This window comes from Siphateles boraxobius, unplaced genomic scaffold, assembly GCF_051911475.1.
Source record: "Siphateles boraxobius isolate OS27281-9 unplaced genomic scaffold, OSU_SipBor_1 65, whole genome shotgun sequence".
In the NCBI taxonomy this organism is placed as follows: Eukaryota; Metazoa; Chordata; class Actinopteri; order Cypriniformes; family Leuciscidae; genus Siphateles; species Siphateles boraxobius.
The window spans coordinates 16,019,460-16,047,171 of record NW_027509192.1 but is presented as its reverse complement, the minus strand read 5'-3'; the positions used below and the strand labels follow the sequence as shown (position 1 = coordinate 16,047,171).

General features: G+C 40.3%; 2 protein-coding genes across 5 annotated transcripts in view; both read right to left on the bottom strand.

Moving 5' to 3' along the window:
• LOC143721168 (troponin I, fast skeletal muscle-like) overlaps positions 1-27,712 on the bottom strand; it is a 492,195-nt gene that overhangs the window by 49,005 nt on the left and 415,478 nt on the right. The window lies entirely within an intron of this gene.
• On the bottom strand, positions 16,659-26,738 carry LOC143721101 (uncharacterized). Of its 2 annotated transcripts, none has more exons than XM_077211279.1 (5): positions 26,620-26,738; positions 23,008-23,096; positions 20,979-21,065; positions 19,628-19,809; positions 16,659-19,530 (listed from the first exon to the last, which is right to left on the bottom strand). In XM_077211279.1, exons 1-5 carry the CDS (start codon positions 26,688-26,690, stop codon positions 18,661-18,663), a joined length of 1,299 nt encoding a protein of 432 aa, XP_077067394.1. In that variant the 5' UTR covers positions 26,691-26,738; the 3' UTR covers positions 16,659-18,660. The 2 variants fall into 2 exon arrangements, with proteins under 2 accessions (XP_077067394.1, XP_077067395.1); XM_077211280.1 differs by lacking the exon at positions 26,620-26,738 and adding an exon at positions 23,523-23,591.

Here is a 27,712-nt window from a genome sequence, read left to right as displayed (position 1 = left end):
CCACTTCCTGTCTGTCCGAAGACAGAGCCTCTGGACACTTGCCCTTAGGTAAGGCATCCAACCCGAGGGACTGTGAAGCTGGCAGTGAACCACTCGGCCCGGATCTCAGAGACGGGGTATCCCGGAGAGCATGACTCCGCATAGTGCTTCGAACCCTTGCTAGCGAGGGGAGTTTACTCTGCTCGATCCACGCATCTACCCAGTGTTTGTGTTTAAAAGCACTGAGGAGGCCTAAGAAGGCCTATGGATTGATCTAACTGGGAGGCCTCACAAGAGGCCTTCGAACGTCTGACCAGACTCAGGAGGCCGCATACTCATAGTGACCCTCGGTGAGGGGAGCACAAGGTCCGCCTGGTAGGCATACCAGGCTGTAGGCCGGAAAAAGGTTCCGGGAGGGAACCAGTGGCAGAGAATCAACACTTTAGCAAGCCAGGGCGCAAGCTCGCCTTCAGCATCAGCCTACTAAGGCTAGCTGAAACTGACAGCAAGAGGCCACTAGCTTCCTAAACCCAGCACCACTAAGAAACCGTTCACAGGGAGGCCTGGTGAGGCCTACAACCTGATAACCACAGTATGTGGGGAACTCACCTTCAGGGAGGCCTGGTGAGGCCTACTACCTGATAACCACAGTATGTGGGGAACTCACCTTCAGGGAGGCCTGGTGAGGCCTACTACCTGATGCCCACAATCTGTGGGAACCTGCCTTCATGGAGGCCTCGTGAGGCCTACTACCTGACCATTCCCATTCAGGGAGACCTGGTAGGGCCTATACCCTGATAACCACAGCATGTGGGGAACTCACCTTCAGGGAGGCCTGGTGAGAGCTACTACCTGATAACCACATTCTGTGGGAACTCACCTTCAGGGAGGCCTGGTGAGGCCTACTACCCGATAGTAAGCCAGGCTAGCTGTCCAGTTGCCTGTCCTTAGGGTTTTGCCTTCAGGGAGGTCTGGTGAGGCCTACTACCCGATAGCAACCAGGCTGGCTGTCCAGTTGTCTGTCCTTGGGGCTTTGCCTTCATGGAGGCATGGTGAGGCCTACTACCTGATAGCCACCATATGTGGGAATTCAACTTCAGGGAGGCCTAGTGGGGCCACCTGATAACCACTGTATGTGGGAAATCAAGTTCAGGGAGGCCTGGTAAAGCCTACTACCTGACAACCACAAAAAGTGGGGGCTTAACTTCAGGGAGGCCTGATGAGGCCTGCTACCTGACAACCACAATATGTGGGAGCCCACTTTCAGGGAGGCCTGAAGAGGCCTACTACCTGATAGCAATCTAAACAACTCAATGCTATGAGCCCTGAATCGGGTGAAAGTCCCAGGGTGGCCTGCTAAGGCCAGCTAGTCCTGGGGTCCAGTCTCGGAGCGGCTTGTTTAAGCCAGCCTCCTGAAAGTCTTTTTATGAAGGAGACTAACTACCACGGACCAGAGAGGTCGGGGACTGAGCTACATGGTGGGGCCTGGTAAGGCCAACTGCTGCTGGGGACTCACCTATCAGGTAGGCCTGGTCGGGCCTACTAGCTGATAGCAAGTCTATTCTGCTACAACATACACTGTTGGGAACCATACTACACCAGCATAACTATTGGGCCCCCCCACATGAGGCCTAATAAGGCTAGCTAAGTGGTCGCAGGTATGTCCCACAATGTTGGGACCCACTTCCGAGGAGGCCTCACCAGTAAGGCCTACTACCCATCAGTGAGTCTACTGCCTGAACTACTAAGGCTAACCACCGAGGTAAAATGGCCTAAAGAGCCCTCTTGGTGGATACCCGATCAAGGAGGCCTGCTGAGGCCTACTACATAACCATGCAGCCTTCGTTGGCAGAAAAGTTGTTTAACAGCACCTTTTCTCTTTTGCTCTCAACGAAGGCGGTCGCGTTTTCTCTCCCTCTCCCTCCCCTTACCTCCCCTGCTTTGCTCCTCTGGTCACGTCTAGTCCACTGTCTTGTACTTGGAGAGACTCTCTCAGCACTGCTCTCCAAAACTAAGAAAACATGGATTTGATCAACTGGTCTCTCAACGCAATTGACACCATCTTCTCGACGAGAAGCTTGGGTTCGGGGGAACCTAACTACCCTGCCGGAACGTTCGCAGCTGGCAACACGATGAACGTGTGGGAGAGGTGGCGGGTCGTGTGTCTGGCGGCTCTTTCCGTGGAGGATGTTGAAGTTATCTACCTATTCGGAACCATGATAACAGGCTTCTACTGATTGGACAGGATTTGGATTTGGATTGGATTTCAGAGACCAAAATGGACCAGGAGAATAGCCTGTGTAAATTGGAATGCGGCTACTCGCCCCAAGACCAAACAATCCCAATCTTATCTGTTTCGGCACCTCTCCTCATGTCATGCTATATTTTTCCTCAATTCCCTGTCTTCCTGTCCTGTCTACCCCTGTTGTCATATTGTATGTTTGTATGGACAGGTTGATGGCCAATTTCGCTGGTACTTGTGACGAAGTGACAATAAAAACTACTACTACTACTACTACTACTACTACTGCTGCAGTATCCTTGGTACCTAATCACATTGCCAAAGGCAGGGTACTCAGCAATAAAGCAAAAACCCTTAAAGCAGGGAGTACAACATACGCCACTCTGCATAGTGGATGCCCCGGATTTGGGGGCCTACCATCTATATGCATGGGCGTCAGCTCATGGCAATGCTATGGCTACAAGGGAGCATAATTCTAAAACCCAGAATAAAAGGAGGTTTAGACTCTCCGCTCAGCCCGAGCCATCGTGGTGTGAGGTAGATTGAAACAGTGCTGAAAATGGAGTACTCAGAACTACCCTGAGTCAACGGGGGAGTAAGACCATCTGCCCCTGATCATTTTAACAGGGTGCGGGCCTGCCAGTGGCTTTAGGGGTGACAGGGATTCTCCTGTGCCCATCCTAGGTGAGTGGGGCTCCTTTGCAAGCCAACCACCTTCAACCCATCATTTGAGCAGTAGCTCAGCAAGCTGAGTGGAGCCAACTCTGGAGGCCCAAATCCATATGCTAGCTCTGAATGGCGGGGTCTGGCAACAAACAATCTCGCGGAGCGAAAGATGGCCTAGCCCTGCCCGAAAGACCCAACTTTTAGTAATGGGGAGGCCTTACTGGAGGCCTAACCCTACATCTTTAACAATCATGTCTCAACTACCAGTCTGCATTACTCTTAACACCCCTGAATGCAGAGAAAGGGGAGGGCCTTGGCCGAACAAATCCCTAATATGGGAGGAGGTTGTAATCTACGGAGGAAGGAAACCAAACTCACACAGTGAATGGCCAGAGGCAGAAATGCTTCAGCAGAACGTCTCCACTATCCCAAGCGTCGCCTAGGCCAGCTACAGAGGCAGCCCTGGTGAGGGCCAGCCTAAAAGCATAGATCTACCTTAGGGCTCAGAGGAGCCACAGCCTTACGAAAAAAAATATCATTATTATTTTTTTATATAAAAAGTGTGCACTTGTGCTGGATAACCTCCCTCAGATCCCTCTTCTTTCAGGAGTCACGCCTCTTCTGCACCCTGCTCTTCCATGGAGGGGGCGCACAAGAGTAGACACTGGCTCTCCGGCCCTGTCTACGGTCCTCGGACCATGAAGGGCCAGGCCCTCCCGCCTGCCTGGGCTTGGACCCGGATCTCAGCGGTATGCAGGTCCTAAAAGCAGCTGAGCGGACCTTCGCCTCCCTGAACTTCCCAACCACCGCCTCCACGGAGGTGCCGAAGAGTTCAGAGGGTGAAACCGGCAAATCGAGGAGAAAGGCCTTTCTCCCCGATGTCGGCCAGGTTTAACGACAGATGTCTCTCCGTGGCCATCATCGCCGCCATTGACCGACCGATCGTGGCAGTAGTTTGTTTGGTGGCCCGGAGAGAAAAATCCGTGGTTCGGCGCAGCTCAATGACCGCCTCAGGGGACATCCCTGCCCCCTGAACGAGATCCCAAAGCAGGTCTGCCTGGTACGCCTGTAGTACCGCCATGGTGTGCAGAGCAGCACCGGCCTGACCTGCTGCCTTGTATGCTCTGCCATTCAAACGCGCTGTTGTCTTTAGCGGTTTGGATGGCAGGGTTGGAGGTCTCAGTGTCGACGCCTGCCCAGACACAAGATAGTTTGCAAACATCTCGTCAATGGGCTGCAAACATCTCGTCAATGGGCTGCATCGACACATATCCATACTCTGTGATACTCTTAACATCAGCGAAACTACCCCGCTGATATTGGCGAATACGGGAAGAGTATGGGCTCTTCCATGCCCTCTCGATCTCTGTGTGAAGATCAGGAAGGAGCAGAGGTGGAAAGTCCAGGTTTAGAAAGTAAAAGTCCTCCTCAGTAGTTTGTTCCGATCACCTGGATTTGCTAATTAGCAGTTTTTCAGCCAGTAGGTAGAACTAATTAGTGAGATCAGCTGGCTGAGTTCATGGGTGGAATAAACTTATGGCAGGAATTTTACTTTCTAACCCCTGGACTTTCCACCCCTGGGAAGAATGGAAGGCTCACCTGAGCTGGTGGCCTTTGGCTGGGGAGAAACCAATCGTCAAGCCGGGCCGCGAGCGGTTTCTCCCCTAGCACGCCGCCAAGGCAGCTGCAGCGCTCCATAACATCCACCAGCTCTGCCCGTCCTGAAGAGCATTATCTGCGGGAACAGTAGGAGAATAATCTTCGTCATCCAACTACAGATCACCCTCGTCAGCCGTCGAATCGTCTGAGAGGTTTAAACCCCTCTCTAGACGATCGGACAGCTCCATCGGGGAACCCCATGATACAAGTCGCCACTCTGCCTCAGCATGAGCGGGACCTGAACCATGAGGTGCAGATGCTGAGCCCTCTTCCCTCAAGAAGAGGGCCAGATGAGAGTAGAGTATTTTTAAAGAAAAACACTCACAGTTTGCACACGAAGCTCCCTTAAGAACCTCCCGTCTATGCTCTTCACCCAAGCAGAAAACACACAGTTCGTGTGTGTCACCCAGTGTCAAAAACCTTGGGCACGGGTCTGCACACTTCAGAAAACGGTCAGTCTTCTCTGTGCGTTTCATTTAGAAAATGTTTACAATTTTCTCACCGTAAATCCTCCTTTGCGATACAGACAAACAGTCCCTGAAGAGGAAAAAGGTGATTATCATGCTTGCAAGGCGCCCTTTTATACTTCCAGGTCGCACGTTAATCATTCACGCTAATGATTCACAGCCTTTCGCCAGTCAATGTGATTGCTGTGATTTGATTGTGATTTCAGACACCTGTCATGCCTGAGGCGTTCCCCCCTTGCGTCGTTCGACGCAGTGCAAGTTCCCTTTCGAAAGGGAACCAGACACCAGCTTCTGGCAGCGTTTCGAAAGGGGACCAGACACCAGCTTCTGGCAGCGTTTCTGAGGAATATTAGCCAAATCTCATGAGCAATGGCCTCAAGTTAAGTAATATTCTTGGGTCTGCGACTGCGTGATGCAACCGCCTTCTTCAAATGCCACCACAGATTTTCTATGGGGTTCAAGTCAGGTAACTGTGATGGTCACTGTAGAATCTTTCAGACTTCTTATGCAAAAAAGCCTTAGCGGAATTTGAGGTATGCTTGGGATAATTGTCCTGTTGGAAGGTCCAATGACGTGCAAGCTCCAGATTCCTCACTGTTGGCATGACGTTTTCTCCTAGGATTTCTTGATATACAAAAATTAATCCATCTTGCCTTCCACATTTTGTTCTTTTCAGCATATGCTTCATTCTTCTTTCTCCAGACATAACTCGTTTCATAGGGCCGAAAAGTTTCAGTTTTGTTTCATTGGTCCACAGAACAGAATCCCAAAACTTCGGTGGCTTATTTATATGATTTTTAGCATTTACTTGTACTTTTGGTCAGTAGTGGTGTATGTCTTGAAGTTCTGGCATGGAAACCGCATGCGATGTCAGATGGCCCACCTCATGAGTTTTGAAGTAAGTCCAGGATGGTTAAATATCAAGACAAGAGCTGCATGATCTATGAGAATTAGTCTTCCTTCCAAATGCTTCTGCCACTTTTCCACCCCCCATACCACCGCAAGGCATTCCTTTTTCAAATCAGAGTACGATTGCTCCCCTCCGTGAAGTAATGACACATTCACCGTGGTCTGATTCTTGGGTCAAAACAGCCCCCAAACCAATGTTGCTTGCATCAGACTGTACTTTAAAGGATCTGCTAGGTTCTGGTGGCACAAGAACTGAGGCCTTTTGCAAAGCATCCTTCACTTTCTCAAAGGCATTTTGGCACTCATCAGCCCATTGGACTGCAAATAATTGGCGCATTCTTCCACTTGAGAGCATGTAAAGGAGCAGCGAGCTCTGAAAAACGAGAATGATACCATCCAGCAAGGCAGCGAAAGCGCTGAACTGCCTTTAAGTTCCTTGGCATGGGAAAGTTCTTCACGGGTTCCAACTTGGTCCCCTCTGTTTTGATCCCTTCTTCAGAAATTACATGCCCCAAAAGGACAATGATCTTTTACAGAGGTTACAGTTTTTAAGGTTTAGTGTCGAGCCACCTGCTTCCATTTCACAGAACATTGCCTTAAGATCTTTGAAATGTTGTTGGATGTCTTTGGAATACAGGGTATACAAGGTAGCTCGCGCATTCTTCAGACCAAAGGGAAGATGAATGAACTAATGAAAGCAGTCTTCTGGATGCTGCAGTCATCCATCATAACTTGCCAGTATCCACTCCTAAGATCTAAGGTGCTAAATACTGAGGCTCCACACACCGACTCCAAGATGTCCTGTATTTGAGGCATTGGTAATCCGTCTAATGGGGTTTTGGCATTTAAGGACCGATAATCTACACAGAAACTAACACTCCCATCTTTCTTTGACACTAAGACTATAGGAGCTGCCCATGGTGAAGTAGATGGTCGTAGTATGCCCTTGTTCAACATCGACTCGATTTTGTCATTAATTAACTTTTGTTTGTTGATTGGTACAGGGTATGGTCTTTTCCGTACTGGGATGAAATCATGTTACAATCTGATGTTTTATAACGTAGGTTTGTCCTTGGTCATCGGTACAGACAGTGGGCCACTTCAATAAGAGACCTTCAAGTTGCCTGGAAGTGAATGCACAGTGAATGTTAATGCTGGCATGTTAATGCTTTGCCTTTACTTGATCTGTCTGATCCTCATTTTCTGGTTGCTTGCTCAGCATTGCGTTGCTTCCAGTAGGCTCTTTCCCCTGCCATGTCTCTCTCCACTAAAGCTCCGACACGTACCAGCTCATCAAAGGTAGTGGCTGTGCTTCTCAGAATATTGGCAATTCAAGGATTACAGTTCCCCTTCAGTTCGGTCATGTTCATCGTGAGTCGGATGTACCGTACTGATTGGGATCACGCTTAGGGAGCCTGTCATCTTCGAGTATTGATAAACCGAGCCAATGCACATTGGCGTGCAAGCTTTGCATCTCACACCCCTCGCGCCCCGCAACCTGTACAAGCTAGATCCTGTGATGGATGGTGGAGTTTTGAGGGTTGGAGGAAGGTTGGACAAGTCTGCAATACCTGAGGAAACCAAGCGACCAATAATACTTTTAAAAGATCTTCACATCTCCACACTTATCCTTCAACACATACACGAACAGCTCGGACATGCTGGCAGAAACCATGTTCTCTCACACCTGAGAAAGAAATATTGGTTTATAAATGCCAATTCTGCAGCACGCAAAGTTCGGTCTAAATGCGTTGTGTGCAAGCGGTGTGCCAGCATGTATGAGGAAAGATTGGAGTGCAAAAGATGGCAGATTTACCAAAGGAAAGACTACAAGCTGATCTTACACCTTTTAGCAATGTTGGCGTTGACTACCTTGGACCTAGACAAAAAGATGTTGGAGTCAGGTAAAAAGATATGGGGTTATTTTCACTTGGATGACAAGCAGAGTAGTTAACCAAGAAATTGCTCACTCACTGACCACAGATTCCTGCATTGACGCTTTAAGAAGATTCATAGCCAGAAGGGGCCAAGAAATGCATATTCGATCTGATAACGGGACTAACCTGGTGGGTGCAAAAAGAGTTACATAATTCACTTTCAGAATGGAACCAAAGCAGAATCCAGATGGCAATTCAACAGAAAGGAATTCAGTGGACTTTTAATCCTCCAACAGCCTCACATCATGGGGGAGTATGGGAGAGGCACATTCAAATGGTGAGGCAGATCTAATGCTCTTTTTTACAACAACACACCCTCGATGATGAAGGACTACAAACACTATTTTGTGAGATTGAAGCAATTTTGAACAGTCATCCCATCACCACATTGTCTGATGACCATCATGATCTGGAACCTTTGACACCAAATTACATTCTTCTGTTAAAATCTATCCCTACATTGCCACCGGGATTGTTTCAAAGGTCAGATGTATACAACAGACATCGGTGGAATCAAGTACAATATTTAGCAGACTTGTTTTGGAAGAGGTGGTCGCAAGAGTACTTACCATTACTAAAGGAACGACAGAGATGGTTTACTGCAAAAAGAGGACTGCAGAAAGGAGATATTGAGCTAGTCGTGGACAGTTCAGCACCTTGTGGATCGTGCTCTATTGGAAGAGTAACTGAAGAATGAAGTATAGTCTTTGAGATCTCCACTCGGAACCACTTCTCCCCTCTTCGCGAGACGGATCGCAACGCTGTGATCATTGGTGATTCCATCGTACGGCACAACTATATTAGGCTTTTTTTGCAAAATAATGATTGTTTGAACATTTTCAGTTGTCTGGATTTATGCCCAATCATAACACATAAACTGCACTCATTAAAATTACAAATGACGGATTTCTAGCTTCTGACCAAGACTATATCGCTATATTGCTGCATTCGACACTATAGATAACAAAATACTCTTAGATCGATTACAAAATTACACTGGTATTCAGGGACAGGCATTAAGGTGGTTCATATCGTATCTATCAGACCGTTGCCATTTTGTCTACTTAAATGAGGAAAAATCAAAGATTATACGACAGTAAATTATGGAATGCCGCAAGGATCTGTGTTAGGCCCTCTGTTATTTTCAATATATATGCTGCCACTTGGTAATATTATAAGAAAACATGGAATTAATTTCCACTTTTATGCCGATGATACTCAGTTATATATTTCATCATGAGCAGATGATTTCTCTTAATTATCTAAGTTGACGGTGTATTAAAGTTTTTTTTGCAATTTTCTTCTATTAAATTCAGCTAAGACTGAGGTATTACTTATTGGATCAAAAGCCTGTACACAGAATCTCTTAGAATACAATTTGCATTTGGAAGGATGAACTGAAAATGTATCCTCTACAGTTAAAGACCTGGGCGTTACATTAGACAGCAACTTATCTTTAGAAAAACACATTTCATGTGTTACAAAAACTTTAATTTGTTAAATGTATTTCATATGTTACAAAGGCCTTTTTCCACATCAAAAACATCTTTAAGCTCCGGAACACGCTATCTTTTTCTAATGCAGAAAAGTTAGTTAATGCATTCAGGACGTCTAGACTACTGTAATGCATTCCTAGCTGGTTGTCCTGCATCCTCAATAAACAAGCTACAATTAGTCCAAAATGCAGATACTAGAGTTCTTGCTAGGTCAAGAAAATATGATCATATAACACCAATTTTATTATCTCTACACTGGTTACCTATTAAGTTCAGTATCAATTACAAAGTATTGCTACTGGCCTATAAAGCCCTAAATGGTTTAGCTCCTGTGTATTTAACTGATCTTCTATCGCCCTAAAATCCATCAAGCTCTTTAAGGTCACAAAACTCTGGGCTTCTGGTAGTACCTAGAATATTTAATTCCACTGAAGGAGGGCGTTTTCACATTAGGCACCTAAACTCTGGGATGGCCTTCCTGATAATGTCCAGGACTCAGACTCACTCTCCCAGTTTAAATCTAGATTAAAGACACATCTCTTTTGCCTAGCATTCATATAATGCATCTCCTAACCTTATACAGTTATATCAGATCAAATCCACATGATTATTCTTGCTTAATGTTATGAACTGCAGCTATGCTAATTATTTTATTTGCTTCTCTGTTTTAACTCAGGATGCCCATCCTGAAGTAACTAGAGAGTATGTCAGCTCCAGTTTGGATCCAGCCTATTATCATAATTAATTAATTCATCACATTTATATAACGCTTTTCTCTGCACTCAATCGCTTTACACAGAAGTGGGGAATCTCCTCAACCACCACAGACAGAGTGAGGATGCCAATGAGTATATATGGGGATGATTAGGAGGCCATGATGGACAGAGGCCAATGGGCAATGGGATTTTTAATGACCACAGAGATTCAGGGCCTCGGTTTAATGTCTCATCCGAAGGACGGTGCTTGTAAAAGTATAATGTCCCCATCACTATACTGGGGCATTTGGAGGACCCACACAGACCACAGGGTGAGCACCCCCTGCTGGCCTCACTAACACATCTTCCAACAGCAACCTGGTTTTTCCAGGAGGTCTCCCATCCATGTACTAACAAGGCTCAGCCCTGATTAGCTTCACTGGGCAACCAGTCTTGGGCTACAGGGTGATATGGCTGCTGGCTGAATTACGAATACTTCAGATGCCCAACACCTACTAAGAGATGGCGCCAACTCCTGCAAAGACTTTAGATGACGCAAACTCTGAATCAACATGCACCGATGCTACATTTTTCTAAATGGCATAATCATTTGTTAACAAACAAGTATTCATTACTTCAATGAGTTCATTGTTTCTGCATTAAATTGTTACATTGTTTAAATTCACCAAATTAAGAATAGCTAACTGTGATTTTGTATATGTACATTTCTGACATTTCTATATTTCTAAGTATATGTAACTTAGACAGTTACCTCTGATAACAGATCACTCTAAACTGTAATATGGTCTCATGTACTTTCTGTGAAACTTTATACAAATTATGTGTATTGATAAAAAGCGCTATACAAATAAATGTGAATTGAATTGAATACGGATGGAAGTATTGCCAGTATCTCACCATGACTCATAGGTCACACTGCTAAGTACTCGGCACACCTTTCTAGGTAAGTTATTGGATCTTCACCTTCCATGCATCCAAATACGAGGAATTCTAGCTTGACAGCTGCCTTATAAGGAATTGGGTGAGATGGAGATATTGCCTGATCAACTGGGAATGAAGTTGTGAAGGCTTGCGAGGCTATAGTAGTAGAAACAGAGTCTTGGGCAGAAAAAAATCGAAGACTTGAGCTGATTAACCCTTCTATTAAAGCTATCCATCATGGCCTTACCCACATCTTGCATCTATTATTCCAGAACTTGCTTCAAATGGTTACACCGCCTTTTAATTATATCGAAAAGCTCTTCCTCAAGCTTTCGCAGATACTGATGAACCACCTGTGCTTGAGTTGTTGTCTGTTTGGTTATCTCTCGAACTTGTTCCTCTAGAGTTGTAAGACAGTGTTCATGTAGCTGAAGGTGATTTTGAATGTCTTGCTCCACTCTTTTAATACACTCTACATTGTCTTTCTCCATCTTGTCTATTCTCATGCTTAACTGACTTAACTTGGTTGCAATGGTTAGACTCCCAAGACTTTCGTTCTCCCCCTCTGCCGGTGGAGGTGATGGCAAATCATTCAAATCAACATCCTCCTCATGTACTGCAGCCTGCTCCTGTACCACTGCCTCCTCTTCAGAGTCCGAGTACAAACTACTAAGGGACCGTTTTAGTTCTTGAATTGGTTCTCTGCGAGTTGTGAAAGATTCAGCAGTGAAGTCTGGGTCCATACCCACATCAGCCTCGGCCTGAGATGCATCCATAATTTTAAACTGAAACAAATGAAAATTAACAATGATTACAAACAAGTTGCAAACTCTCACAATTGCAAATATCAATCAGATAACATTCCTTGCTCATCAAAAAAAAAAAAAATATATATATATATATATATATATATATATATATATATATATATATATATATATATATATATATATATATATATATATATATATATATATATATATATATATATATTTTTTTTTTTTTTTTTTTTTCCAGGAGGTCCCTGTTCCGGCGCCATTTGTATTCAACATTCTTATTTTGGTCACATATATAAAAGAAGGGGATCCATTCATCCAAGAGCAGAGCTAAGTGTATTTAAGATTTGATAATAAACACCTAAACAACATATATACACACATACACACACACATATATATATATATATATATATATATATATGTATATATGTATGTATAGCAACAATGTCAGCAAAACATTACGTCCAAAATAAAGAAAATTCCCAACTTCATTATGTTAGAGCCTTTCAGTCCACTACAACATGTCTGAGTCCAGGCAGATATAAAATCAATTTCTCAACACTCCAAAGTAGTAAGAGGTGAGTATTTTGCAATGTTTCAATCAGTTCAATATAGGGTTAGAAATCCAACAAAAACCATGCCATTAAACCATAAGGCCCCAGTCCAGGTAATCCACAAAGGTGCAGAACAAGTTCAAAACATAGTCCAGATGAAAAGTTCTTATTTTATGATGAATGAGGCCCATAGAGAACCATCTGAACAAATATGCAAAACACAAATCAAAATATGCAATTGACACAGATAACAAATATAGAATTACAATAAATATATATATATATACAACTTACACTGAGCTTTAGAACCAAAGATGTTCCTCATAATAGGGTTTCATGCATCAAGCTAAGTTGAGCAAACACTCAAAGCCATACCAGAACCTACTACACCCTGACTTTTGTCTCTTAAAAGGATAACCCTTGCTTTAGAAACCTCCCTAGATCCCCCTTGAGGTAGGGAGAAGAATTACAGCAAAAGAAATGGAACAGCTTATCAGAACTGTTACAGGGCAATATCTTCTCTTAACTTTTTGTACCATTCTTTTGACTTATCCATATTACTAACATGCAGTCAAACGTGACACTCAACGAACCTAGCCAGTTTCGATATTTCATGTATTCTAGCTCAAACACACCTGGTGCACCCAATGAAGCCCTCGATTAGTTGCATCAGGTGTGCTTGAGACAACACCTATTTTGCAAATTTGAGCTGTTGTGAGGGATTCTCTTCAGGGGGTTGAATAATTTTGAGAATGCATAAGTCATTAAAAGTTGCATTTTCAGTTGAATTTGGGGAAAGCACTTAAAACATTTGTTGTGTTGAGCTTTTTCAATTACTTTTGTTTTATTTGTTCATTGCAAACAGCTGAATGTCTGTAAATTTTGGCAATAAACCTGATTTGCAATAGGGGTTGAATAATTTCGATTACAACTGTTTTTGCGGTATTGGGTGTATGTGACTATATATTGTAATATTGAGTATATATGGGAGTAGGTCTATTGTATAACGTATGTGGTATTTGGTATATCTGTGTTATTGGGTATAGGTGAGTATATAGTGAATGTTTGGTATACGTATGTCGTGAATGGGTATGTCTATTTGTGGTACTGGGTATACTGTATGTTGTTATATTGGGTATATGTTGTGGCATTGTGTAAATGTGGGGGAATTGTGTATTGTCTATATGTGGGTAAATTGGGTGTATTTGTGTTATTGGTTACAGTATATGCAAGTTCATTATTGTGTATATTTAGGCATGCTGGGTATATGTGGTTAATTGGGTTTATGTGGTGGTTTGCGGACGGTATATGTGAGGGTATTGGGTATTTGCTGGTGTATTGAAAATATATATGAGTTTGGGGTATTTGTGGTGATATCGGTTAAATGAGAGTTTATTAGGTAAATGTGGCAATATTCAATATATTTGGGGTGACATATTTGTCATTATGTATTGGAGTATTTATATATTTTTGGTATTATGTTTGTGTTGTTGGGTATATGTGGATTTATTGATATATGTGGGGGAATTGGGTATATGAGGTGGTATTGGGTATATGTGGAGCAATTGGTACATTCAGTATAGTTGTGGTATTTAGTATATGTGGGAGTATTGGGTATATGAGGTGGTATTTGGTATACATAGGGGCTTTGGATATTAGATATTTGTGGTAATGGGTTCATATGGGTGTGTTGGGTATATTTGAAGGAATTATGTACAGTGCTGGTCAGAATTATTTGCCCCCTTGGTAAATATGATCAAAGATGGCTGTAAAAAAAAAAATCTGCATTGTTAATCCTTCTGATATTTCATTAAAAAAAATTACCAAAAATCTAATCTTTCATTGAAGTAAAAAAATTGCAAGTGGGGGGAAAATCACAATATGAAATAAATGTTTTTCTCCAAAACACGTTGGGAACAATTATTTGCCACCTTTTATTAAATACTTTTTGCAACCTCCTTTTTCCAAGATAACATCTCTTATTCTTCTTCAATGCCTGATGAGTTTGAAGAACACCTGACAGGAGATCAGAGACCATTCCTACATACAGAATCTCTCCAGATCCTTCAGATTCCCAGATCCATTTTGGCGCTTCTTCTCTTCAGTTCAGCCCACTCATTTTCTATAGGGTTCAGGTCTGGGGACTGGGATGGCCATTGCAGATGCTTGGTTTTGTGCTCAGTGACCCATTTTTGTTTTGATTTTAATGTTTGTTGGAAGATCCAAACATGGCCCGTCACAAGATTTCTAGCACAGACTGTGAGGTTTTGATTTTTTATCTGTTGGTATTTGATCAAATCCATGATGCCGTGTATCTGAACAAGATGTCCAGGACCTCTGGCAGAAAATTAGGCCCACAGCATTAAAGATACAGCAGATATTTTTATCCCCGTATGAACCAAACCCATATTAAGTGTTTGCTGCCAAAAAAAACTTTTTTGTTTGTTTGTTTTGTTTCAACTTTGATCCTTACAGTTTGTTTGGAAATTCAAACCATCCTCCTCAGAGTGTGTGGGACCAATGTAGACACACATCTTCTTCCAGGTAGATTGTTAATTTCAATTTAATTATCGCCCAGATAGTGGAAATGAGTATTCCAACAATTAAACTTATCTTATAGCCCTTTTGTGATTTGTGCAGCTCAACAACCTTTTTCCCACCTCATTACATCATCACTGTATTCTCAGGTCTTTCCCATGGTGATCGAAGAGTATATGAATTCCACTTCATATTTACATCCCAGTGGAACAGGAAGTCAGGACTTATCACTTGTGTTCCTGATCAATAAGGTGAACTTAAAATCATACCATATGAATGGAAATATAGTTCAGTTAGAGTTTTACTCATTATAATGTATAGGGGTGCCATTTTGGCACATATATTTTGGAGAAAACTTTATTTAATTTATTCCACATTTATATTTTGTGTAAATGAACTTCAATCAATTTAAATTAACTTTAAATAAAGGTTAGAAATTTTTAAAGGTTGGATTTTTGTGAATATTTTGAATAAAAGACAAAGAGGAGAAATGGCAAAAACTAATTTTCATAGTAAGTTTTGCTCATATTTACCAAGGGTGCCAATATTTGTGGAGCCCACTGTGTGTGATGGTATTGAGTATATGTGGGGGGTTTGGGTATATGTGGACATATGTGGTGGTAATGGGTATATTTGTGGCACTGCGTATACAGTATTTGGGTGTATTATGTTAGAATATTGGTTATATAATGTGATATTGGGTGTATGTGGGGAGGGAGGGAGGGTGGTATTGTATTTGTGTTATTGGAGATATGTGGGTGTACTGAATATATATATAAGTATATATGGCAGTAATGAGTATATATGTTTGTGGTACCATGTATATAAGGGGGTATGGGATATATGTGTTGGCATTGGGTAAATGTGCTGGTATTTGGTATGGTGTAATTGGGTATGAGTGGTATTGGAAATATGTTGGTGTATTGCGTATACTGTACGTAGCGACATTTGATATATTTGGAGGAATTGTATTATAAATGAGATGACTGGGTGTATATAGTGCTGTTGGGATATTGTGGGGCAGGGGTTCTCAATTCTGGCCCTTGACGTTCTGCAGATTTTTTCAGGATTCAACCCTAATCAAACACATCTGTATAAGCTAATCAAGCGCTTCAGGATTACTAGAAAGCTATAGGTGGGTAAGTTTTATCAAGGTTGGAGATCAACTCTGCTGGAAAATGGACCATGTGGTGACACATGATATATGTACCGATATGGGTTGTTGGGATGTATGATGGTGTTTGGTATACTTGGTGATGTTGAGAGTTGTGGTTGGGAAAGGGTATTTGGGATTTGGTATATATGTATATACAAGGGAAATAAGTCATTTCTTTTACCTAAATTCTTTTCCACGCAATACATATTGAAATAGTTTATGATTAGATCACTCTTTGTTCAAATATAGCTTTAATAATGTAATATATTTGTGTAATACATGTATAATATATTGATGAATTTTCATAATTGGAGCTCAAAAGTCTGGGTCTAGAACAAAGGTAAATTATAGAAGACATTTGCAAAGTATTAAAAATAAATGTTAAAGGTATGTTAAAAGGTTTCCAAGTTTTAATGACAGCCTTCTGTTATGTATATTTTTTTTAAAAGACAAAAGTTTAAATCTGTTTTAATAAAACAATCAAACAATTCCATAGCTTGTATGTTGTATAACATTAGCAACACTTCGACTAAACTTAGTAAAGAATCAAAATTACATGATAGTGTAAAAAAAAAAAAAAAATACCCAGGATTCACATGGCTTGTATCCTACTCGAACAAATCACATATGACAAGAAAGTCAGTGCATTAGATTCTCTTTAATATCAACAAGTACCAATGCATTTTCTTCAAAAACGTGATACAGAAAATACATTGCCTCACATTATTCTGGTTTCTAACGCATTGAGAATGTCTTCTAGGCCAATAAAGTTAACCTGAGAATTCATATTGTTAGACCTTTATACAGGGTGAGATCAGCCATCCAAAAGAAAAAAATATTTAAATAGGCTATTGAATAAGAATAAAGCAACAGTTCCATTTTAATCTAAATACAGCTTTGCTAATGTTAGAAGCTGGCCCGTAGAAGAAGGTAATGAACACACTGATTCATGTCACCACCACACTGATTGAAGTACAGACACTATTCACTGTGAGCACTGCAATGAAAACTTTAGCTTATTCAGATGGAACTGATCTCTGCCATACATCACAAAATTACACCGACATGGAGCATTTCCTGAACATTTCAAAGCATAAAGACAACATATTTGTCTATGCCTGATGAGTGCATACAGTGTGCGCGTGTGAATGTCACAATAATCACACTGGGACAAGTTCAAACAAAAGGCACCAAAACTGAGGAGGGTCTTTCTTCACCAAATTGAGCACTAAATATCAAAATATAATAATCACTGCTGACAAGCATAAGCCATGTCATATATTTGAGAGATGTTTTCCCAGGAAGCAGACGTATGTCATCAAGACACATTAAACACATTTGTGTACAGATATCACAAAAACATTTTTTTTAATACCCAGCAGATTCACTTACATATGAAACAATAAATGTTGCAAAAAATGTCCAGTCTGCACTGGAAGCAAGCGGCCACACAAAGCGAAAACCTAGATTGCTTCCATTCTAATCAACAAAACTGTTGACACAGTGAGCACCTTGTGTTGCACTGCGAGCATAGTTAGCTACAATGATTATAAATAGAGATATCAAGATTTGTTGCATCGGAATGTTCACTTTCAATTTAAATTGTGTTTAATTTATATCAGGGAACATAAAATAATCTTATTCTCTAAATGAAATCGTGTCCAATATGTCTCTGTGACATACATGTGCTAGGGTTGTTGCATTTTTCTAAATGGCAAAATATAAAAATTCAATAGAAACCATGAACAACAATCATTATAGAGAAGCATTAACATAAAAATATTTCAATCTATATTCACTGCGTAACATTAAATCAAACTAAGCCATGTGTCAGCAAACTTGTGCATTTCCTTGTGGTTAGTGCAATATCAAGCCTTTGCAACTGAGCATTGCTCCACAACTCACTTCAATTCACTTTCCAAATACCAACACTCCATAAAAGGTACAAAGTGGGCCAGATTCAATTACATAATTCACATTTTTTCCAAGCACTGAAATTCATATTTGATCAAACATGTTGAAAATTACACATTTAATAAAAGAAGTAAATGAAATTACTCCTCATAGAGGACTACTCTTACTGTGTATCTTTCAACCCTGGATAAACGCAGAGAAATATCAACCAATTTTCAAATGAATAAGGAGGATAACAAAGGTTGTGCTTTTTACTGCCAGATACGATGACTAATCATGTTTAGTCCTCAATCTGTTAAGAAAGTGTTTGAGATGTTTAGTTGATAGTACTCCAGTTTGACATTTCAGCCTCAGTAGTGGCGTTTGCAGTCATATATGACATCGTTTCATGTCCCGAGTTCCCACTAAATGTCTTCCTCAGCATAAACCTGCACAGCATGGTTATGTACCCATGTGAAGAAGAATAAATAAGAGATATATTCCCAAACAAATCCAATTGTTTAGCAGCTGCACAAAGCATGTTTTTAAAACGAATGACTCAAATTTTCTCTAAAATGGCCACTGAACAACTTAAGTAATTTTCACAGTTAGCACTCACACCATGACATCCAGCTCAGTTAACACACCAAAATGCTGCCTTTCACTGTTAACAGAGGAAATAATATACAAAGTAAAAGCACAAACTACAAAAAGTTCAAATAAAACTGAGGTTCCCCAAGGTTCTCTATCAGGTCCAAGCCACTTTGCGGGAGATGGCCTGTTTAAAGCACTCTGGGTCCGTGTTCCCGCCCGGTCGCAGTGCTCTTTCGAGACTTACCAGAACGTTCTGATGGGACTCGCGAATGTTGATGGGGTGTTTGGCTCTGAGCAGCTCATAGGCGGCAATAAGCCTCATATTTTGTTTGACCATGAGGTACTGAATAATGCAAGTGGGGGCGAGGGAAAAACCATCACGACAATGCACCAACACTCGCTTCCTCTTCTCCGTGGAGGCATCAATGCACTCATTGATGTCCTCGAAGCAGCGGTGCTTGAGGGCGAGGCCTTCTTGGACGGTGTCCGGAAGGTCGCTCATGTCCACTTTGAGCCGAGACCAACTATGCTTGACACCCCTTGAACAAGTGCAAGGAATGACTCTCAAACAAGTCTCCCCAGGCAGGCTGCTCATGTCGATGATGCTATCGATGTTATTTCGACACAACGTACGTCCGCTATAAGCCGCATTCAGGTTGCCCACGTAAATGTAGTCTGTAACCTTGGATATAACCGGATCTGAGTACTGGAAGTGTTCAGAGACGCTCTGCTTGGGTTCTGGAATCTCTGGGCCCGTCTTGCCACTGCCGGGAACTGCTCTGCGACTGTAGTTGCGCATTTTCTTGGATCCGGAGCGGGAAGGGGGGTTAGAGTCAGACTCAGAGCTGCTGTTCCAAGGAGGGGAGAAGAGTGAAAAGCGACTAGAGGACTTGCTCTTGGTGAGGTGCTCCACTGGACTGGAGAGACCAGAGCTGGTGGTGGTGGAGCCAGAAGCGCAAAAGAGAGATGCTCTTTCCAGGGAGCCTGTGCTGCTGGCTGCTCCAGCACTATGGGCCTGCTCCATCTGACAAAAAAAAGTCACACCATTAAGAAGGGGTTAAACTGAACATACTTCTTTGCAACGAGTTACGAGCAGCTGACTCGAAAGTACTTCCACCTACCTGAGCTTTGAGGTTGTTCTTCCATTCCTGGGTCTCCAGAGCTTTAAAGCGTCCATTGCTGTCGGAAGACACTGAGAGACATAGGGGCCGATGGGTCCTGGGCGGTAGCTGGGGCGTCAAGGCCATGGTTAGCGGCCGGGAGTCGGGCTGCTCGTTCCTATTCATCAGGTCTGGACAGGAGCCTTCGATACACAGAGTAATTGAGATCAATGAACAGCAACAGATTTTTTTAACTTCAACAAAATAATGAATGTGTAGGTTTAAGCTTGGTCTGTGAAACCAGCCACTAATGTAATGGCCGAGTCCCACTTCAACCATGCCCTAAAGTGCTCAAGCTTATTGATTGGGTGGTTCAGTCCAAATTTTCCAATGAGGTTCATTCTCGTATTACGCAGCACGTTTGGATTTGTTCAAGAGGTTAATTCTCGCCCGTCAAGCAGGTTCAATTGAGCTTTTGTTTATGTTCGCTGATCAATGTGCATAAAAGCCTAGATTCAATCTATTCATCATATAAAGTGATCATGTCTCTTCAGAAAATTGACTAAACCACTCAATTCATATTTATTAGTTTTATGATCTCTTTATGAACTTTTTGAAGCATCAACGTGGTAGTTGTGTAGCTGACAATGGAGATCACAAATTAATTTGTGTTCCAAAGATGAACGAAAGTCGAAACACGAGGGTGAGTAAATGATGACAGAATTTTCATTTTCGTGTGAACTAACCCTTTAAGTTACACCCTATAAGGCACCTGTCTGTCAGTGAGCGTGTGATTCAATGAGGACACTCATTAATGGAGCTGAGAGTTTGATACAGGACAACACGACTCATGCATTAATACTCCCACATATCTCACTTCAGACAGCCATTCCATCGTGTCATTGTTCCGCCAATTGACTGTGTATGTTTGTTTACACGACACAATGCTAAAAAGCAGTTTAGGTTTTAAAATTTAGCCAGCTGAGACTAAATTTTAAGTATGTGCACATTAGCAAAACAACCATTGTCAAATTAAACAGTTCCATGCAATGGGTTCTTGTTTTAAAGAAATTAGGCATTTACAAGCATATACAATTGGTGCCCCAGATTCTCAATATGAAATTCCTTGTTATTTCGTAAGCTTTTTATTTGCAATAAAATTTATTTCAATTTACTCTCATTATACTAAATCACATTTGTTAAGATTTTATTGCCATATGGACGGAATACCAATGGAGAACATACCAATAAGATATTTAACAGAAATACTTATTTCATAGACAGTGACATCCAGTATATGAATGTAAGCAGCACAATACAGAAATGATGTCCTGAGAAATCCAAACACATGAACACAAACTTTAGTACTTACCAGTGGCACAAGCTGAACGAGAAATGGGCTGGAGCTGCAAACGATTGCGAATCTTGAGAGAGTTCAGTAGATTTTTTGCAATCATGCCTGGATAAAACAGAATAAAATACTAATGTTGTCTGAACCAGAAACAAATCACCAGTAGGGTGAAGAAAAGCAAAGATCCTATGAAATCAAATTTGGAGTCGTGTGGTTTTAGTCCATGTTTGCATTCGGGGTGTATAAAAACTTAATTCTAATCAAATGGTCTCTAGAAAATAACAAATCATGGTTCACGGCTGTAGCATAAACAAAAGACATACGTATTTATTTATTTTTGAAAAGTGGAATCGACCAACAAATCACAAACAAAAATTTACAAAAATGAAAACTTTTAAACTTAAATGATTTGAAACATAATAATTCAGAGTCTTAAAATACAAAATTAACATCGAAATACACTGTACTGGTTTCCCACACCTTCTGACCAATGAATATCTTTGAATATTATAGACAGTACTAGTTAATTAAATACTTAAATCTGAAATGTTCATAACTTTTGTAATAATTCTAAAGTTATTAATTATATATCAAATCCAGGCCTCTTCCATTCCCTGTTATTTCAGGTTTTTCATGGACATGAACATCTTAGATTGTCGAAATATAAAGATACACACTTACACAGTTAAAAAAGTTAATAGAAAATAAATGTAAGATGCTACAGTAAAACCTGTTCATTTTAAGTTACCTTACCATATGCAAGTAAAACATTATAGTAGATTTAACAGGACAAGTAAAAAGCAATGTCAAAGACCGAACCAAACACTGAGATGTATTCACTCACATTTCCCAAATGTGTAGGCCCAAACAGTTAAAATCATAGCTCAACAAAAGCGCAAGTCTTTATTCAGACACCATAATAAAAAAAGTATGTACAAAAAATGCAAAGAAAAAATGTTTTTGATGTCACATCATCAGTGTCTTTGCACTGTGAACATTTTCAGTAAGTAAATAAATTATCAATCATTTACAGCGGGAAAAAACTATCAAGACAATACATTTAGGTGAGGTATACAGTAAAATACTGTTACGTTAAATAGCGTAATGTTTCTCTTTGTGAGCTTTGGTTAGAGGTGGCTGAAATGCAACTTAACGCAAATCTGCCAGCTTGCATGGAGAGGTTCTTGAGACACCAGTAGCTTCAAATACCTGCTGCTCAACAGTTAATACAATTAATGTTTTTTTTTATAGAAACTTTCCTTAATAAGCCTTTATCTGTGCGAGTTCTCTTGTGCTGTAAATTACTCAAATCTTACGAGAGTTAGATAATCTACATTTAGTTTTCACACAGTACTAGTTGTTTTCATGTCTTTTGCATAACATTGCACCATTTCATGCTTTTCGTCCTCAGAAAGATCTTTCTTCCTCCCCATATTGCATGAGAACTGTGACTTGCTTAATAATGTGGAACAACCTCTTTAAGTAGGGTTTCCATTTACCTAAGACCGAACTATTTAACACACCTCTCTTGATACCAGTTATCTAAAAAGATATGGAGATTAAACAAGCAAACACTTTCTTTGAAAAACTAAAATCTGACTGTTTGTTATACAGAAATCCTACTAATATATCGCTTGCATAATAATTTGGAACACAGTGTAAAATCAACTGTAATTCCATGCTGGTTTACTTTTTTTTTACTACTATGGTGATCATTTGTATATTTTAAGGTACACTGTTTCTAGTAGTCCAAGAAACATATTTTTATATTATGCTCGTTAATTATATACTATATATATATATATATATATATATGGTTGCTACTGTAATGCCTAAAACCTTGCAATATTTACATATACGCTAAAATCCACATATTTACATAGAAGCAGCTTATATATATATAAACACAGTGAATTACTGGCAACTGCAGCCTCTTCAATGTAAAAATGTGGATTTTGACGTGAATGTTACCATATTTATTAAAAGTAAATAATTTTTAGGAAGGCAATTCATCTCAAATTCAAAAAGGTAGGTTTGAAGCAAATCTCACCATTTTGTTTGGAATGATTTTTCTTATCCAGCTGATGAGGTGCCATGATGTCTCTGCTCCATTTTTCCAACGTTTCCATCTTCCACCCCCTGTAAACAACATGAACAATCACGTTTATTTCTCATCATAAGTGATATTTGCAGTGTGAGACATGCATATGCTGGTCAGATGTGCGCCTGCAGTGAAGGGGACAGACAGACACCCCCGCACTCAAGCATTCCAGGACAGTCTGTTACAGAAATATATGCTGTGGTTTCACGATCAAAGGCTGCCGAACACAGGCATTATTATATAAACACACAGTGAACGGCTCGGGTAAAATCCTCACTGCGTTAAATCAAATGAGCGTTTATGTCTCATCAGTTGTATACCGCTTCATCCGGATGGATGTGCTGTATCCGAACATGCTATCGACTCAAAACAGAAGACAGTAACAAACATAAGACAGACATAAAAGACATGTATAACGTTTGAAAGCAGAAAATATATTAAACATAAGATTGTTTTAAACAAACCCCAGCCATTCATCTTTGCAGCGCTCAGCTGAATGAAGCTCACGTGGGCAGTGACGTCACGTAAGCGACATGCTACGCATTATGGGAAATGTAGTTGATATGTGGTTGGGAAAAGTGGGTAGACCCACTAGACAAGCTTGAAGAGATTTTAATTTAAATTCAATTTAGCTTAAAATTATATATATATATATATATATATATATATATATATATATATATATATATATATATATAATACATTAAAAAAGCGTGTTTATAGCAGTTTCCATTCTGACAACATATCCTACAAATGGGGAATGTTGTCAAAAAGCTCAGTTTGTGTAAAATGCTGCTGTCTGGACAGTAACAATGAAAAGGTTCGATATTTTTTTCAGCCTTTAAATTAGCAAATATAAAGAGAGTGTGACAGTGTGAATTCATACAAAGTAAAAATGTTTGTACAAGGTAGGAGCAAGGAAGGCAGGCAGAGACGTGGAATTGTCATAAGTTTCCAGTTTTTTATTTATTTATAGAGCACATTTAGAAACAGCAAAAATGGCGGACCAAAGTGTCACGAACAAAACACAAGATAAAGAGACAAGGGCAAACCACACATTCATTACAGAAGCTCACTATAAATTAAAAGCTAAAGAAAAAAAGTAGGTTTTAAGAGAAGATTTAAAAACAGTTAAAGACTGTGTCGATCTGATGTAAAATAGCCGGCAATAGCAAAGTTTCTATGCTTTAATCGTTATCTGGGGACAGATAAAAGTCTCTAATCATCAAACCTCAGATTTTGTGTGGGATTGTATGAACAGAGTAGCTCAAACAAATAGCTTGGTGCCAGATTATTTAAGGATTTAAAAACAAAGAGAAGAATTTTAAACTCAATTCTAAAATGCACAGGAAGCCAATGCAGCGATTTCAAAATTGAGTATTTGGACATGTCAAAGTAAATAGAGTTGCAATAATCCAAACGAGATTTAATGAGCGCATGGATAGTAATATCTAAGGTCTTCTCAGAGAGAGAGATGATTTAATCTTAGGGAGAAGACGTAGCTGGAAGAAACAAGAACTAATCACTGCATTTATTTGTTTTTCAAATTTGTGATTCTGATCCCAGAAAACAGTTCTTAATGCAGGATGAAGTAAAAGGAGCAAGGTAATCCAGGTCAATGTAACTGCTCATAAAGTTTTCATGGGGGCCAAAGACTATAACCTCGGTTTTAGATTCATTCAGAAATAAGACATTTTGAGAAAACCACATTTTCACTTCATCTAGGCATGCAAAATATAGATTTCAGAGCAGCATGTTTGTTGCGTTTCAGAGGTAAATAAATTTGGGTATCATCTGCATAGCAGTGACATTATACACCATTCTTTCTGAAAATGGAGCCCAGAGGAAGTATACAAGGAAAAAAGAATGGGTGCGAGAATTGAACCCTGCGGCACTCCACAGGAGAGTTGAGCAGGCGAGGAAGAAAAATTACCCAGTCTAACAGAGAAACTTCAATTCGTTAAATATGATTTAAACCAACTGAGGACAGTTCCCTGGATGCCCACAAAACATTCTAGTCGGGATAAGAGAATTTTATGATCAACTGTATCAAAAGCCGAGGTAACTGTTGTGTTGTGTTTGAGGAAGAGAAAAAAAAGTCTACAAGTTTGCAACTCTTAAAAAAAATTCTCTCTGTGACCTCAAATTTACTTATACACATGTTTGGCTATTCTTTACAACTAAAAATTTCAGTCACAGTCATTCAGTTGATTTGCACCAAATACCTTCATAGATGACAGGCTAGACGACATTCTACAGAGCGCGTGCGCGATTGTCGTGATTTCTGATCGTTAAAAGTCAACATTTGAGATCAGTGTGGCCCTGACATTCTTCCGATCACTCTCAACGCACCTCTCACGACAGGATAATCTGATAAAATAATTTGTAGAACCATCAAGATAATCATGACTTTACCTAGGATTGTCAGAATGGGAGAATTACACAAAAGTTATCTTGTTGCGGGTGGATGCCTTTTTATGACCCATCTGTTTCAGGTTCTCAATGTAATCATTGAGAGTCGAGTTAAAGGTGGGGTAAGCTTTATTTGAAAAACGCTGTTTGAAAGTTGTTCGGACCGACACAACTAGACACAACAACAAACGTGTAGCCAATCAGGATTAGGGGGCCTATGACTGTGGAGGAGAGGAGTGTTGGGTCTCAAGTTCGATCCTTTTTAGCCACCGACCGAATTGCCTCTAAGCGACTGCATGGACTGCAGAAAATGCATGTTCTAAGCGACTCACAATGCTTTCAGATGTAGCAGCATTTACTGATCATAGAGCCGTGCACGTATCAAAACTGTTCAGTTCGATTTGTGTATCCCATGTCGCTCTTTGGTTTTCGCTCTTTGATAAATGTAGTTTATCTACATTGGTTTCTATGGCAATAATGTTGCGTTGGCACAAAACATGCCTTCATTAGGCTATTGTAATTTTCTGCTCGACTGTCACTTGCAACAACAAAACCTTGTTTCTACAGAGACTTTCAGCATGTTTCCTAACATCTGACATGTCCGAAACATTTTACGTGATGTGAGAAAGTGAGATATGAATGTAGCTCAAAACAGATTTATTAAAAAAAATGCATTTTATGTCATGTTTTGACATTTTAATATAAATTTTAATATAAATTTTAATATAATTGGATTCCAATTGGATATGAACAATTTTGTTTTTTTGTTCTTGTTGTTTTTGCTGTCCAGCCTTTCAAAAACCCACTTGGATAAAATCTGTATATGCAAAAAAAAAAAAAAAAAAAATCGGTCTTTTTTTTTGGCAGTCTGAACATGGCTTTGGAGTCTCTAATGAACTGATGAGTTGAATCAGAGTGTTTGATTGAGTTTAAAAATGTGTACTGTTGGTGTGCCTCCAGGAAAAAGGATTGGGAAACACAATAGTAAGTTATGCAATAGTAGGCTATAACCACAGTACCATGTAGTACCAAGATGCTTTTTTCTGTTATTGACCCATTGTCCAATTGCATTTGCAAAGCACTGTACAAAAGTAACACAACCTCTTGAATCTATTTCAATTCCAATATACATCAAATCAAATCTCTCACCTTGTTTTGCTGCTACAGCAGATGCTCGTGTGAGAAGGCTGAAACAGCTTGTTATCTGTGCTCGGGATCATCAGAGCGCGATCACTTGTGAGACGCTTTCTCTGGCCTCACAGTTTAACTGAACAGCTTCTGGTTGCTTCAAGTATACAGGATACCCCTCCAAAGCATGATGTCACACACACCTCCTTAAAGGTTCAGTCCATTCCAACTACGAACTATCGTTTCAAACAGAAATTATCTAGTACCCTTTTGTAATTTGAGAGATAAATGTCAATAAACAAAGTCAGTAAAAAGTGCATTGACTATGCTGCCAAAATGGATTTTCAATCTTCAACAAATGTAGCAATGAGACAGCTTGGTAACAGACCCTCATAAATGCAGGATCAAATGCGGAATAACACTTTATTTGCATAACAAAGGGTCGGTCTGTGTTCTTCCTCCATTCAGTTGCATAGAAGATCTGAATTACTTAAGACCTGGTTCTCTCATCTGCTCAAGTCCGGTCTTGCACAAACACTCACTGTATTATTCCCACCTGTTTCAGAGGTGTGGTCTCCTGAGCACAAAAGACAAGATTTCAATTAGAGACGCAAGACATGCAAATGGGAAGATGTGTTTTATAAAGGCACTTAGGACTGAATCATTCATATCTGGACCATGTATGGCCGCGTTTTAAATTAAGAGGACAGTATACTATGCAGTGTCAGTTGTCAGTTGTTACATAACCCAATCTGGTTATGATCAAAAGCACACACATAAACAATTCTGAGCAATTAATTAAATTGCATTAAATTTCATAAAATTAGATTGAAAATAAAAGCGTTGTTAAGAACGCTTTAATTATTTAATTACTGTTTAATTTAAAAACCTACACAAATGGATTTTGCAATTTTTACTTTAAAAGAATCTGAAGCAAAACTGGATTTATCACAGTTATATATTTTTTCAGCCTAAACCAAAAAAGTAATAAAACGTGACAGTGGAAAATGATTACAGTTTCAACAAAAATATTAAGCAGCAAAACATTATTGATAATTATAAGAAATGTTTCTTGAGCACCAAATCAGCATATTAAAACGTTTTCTGAAGAGTC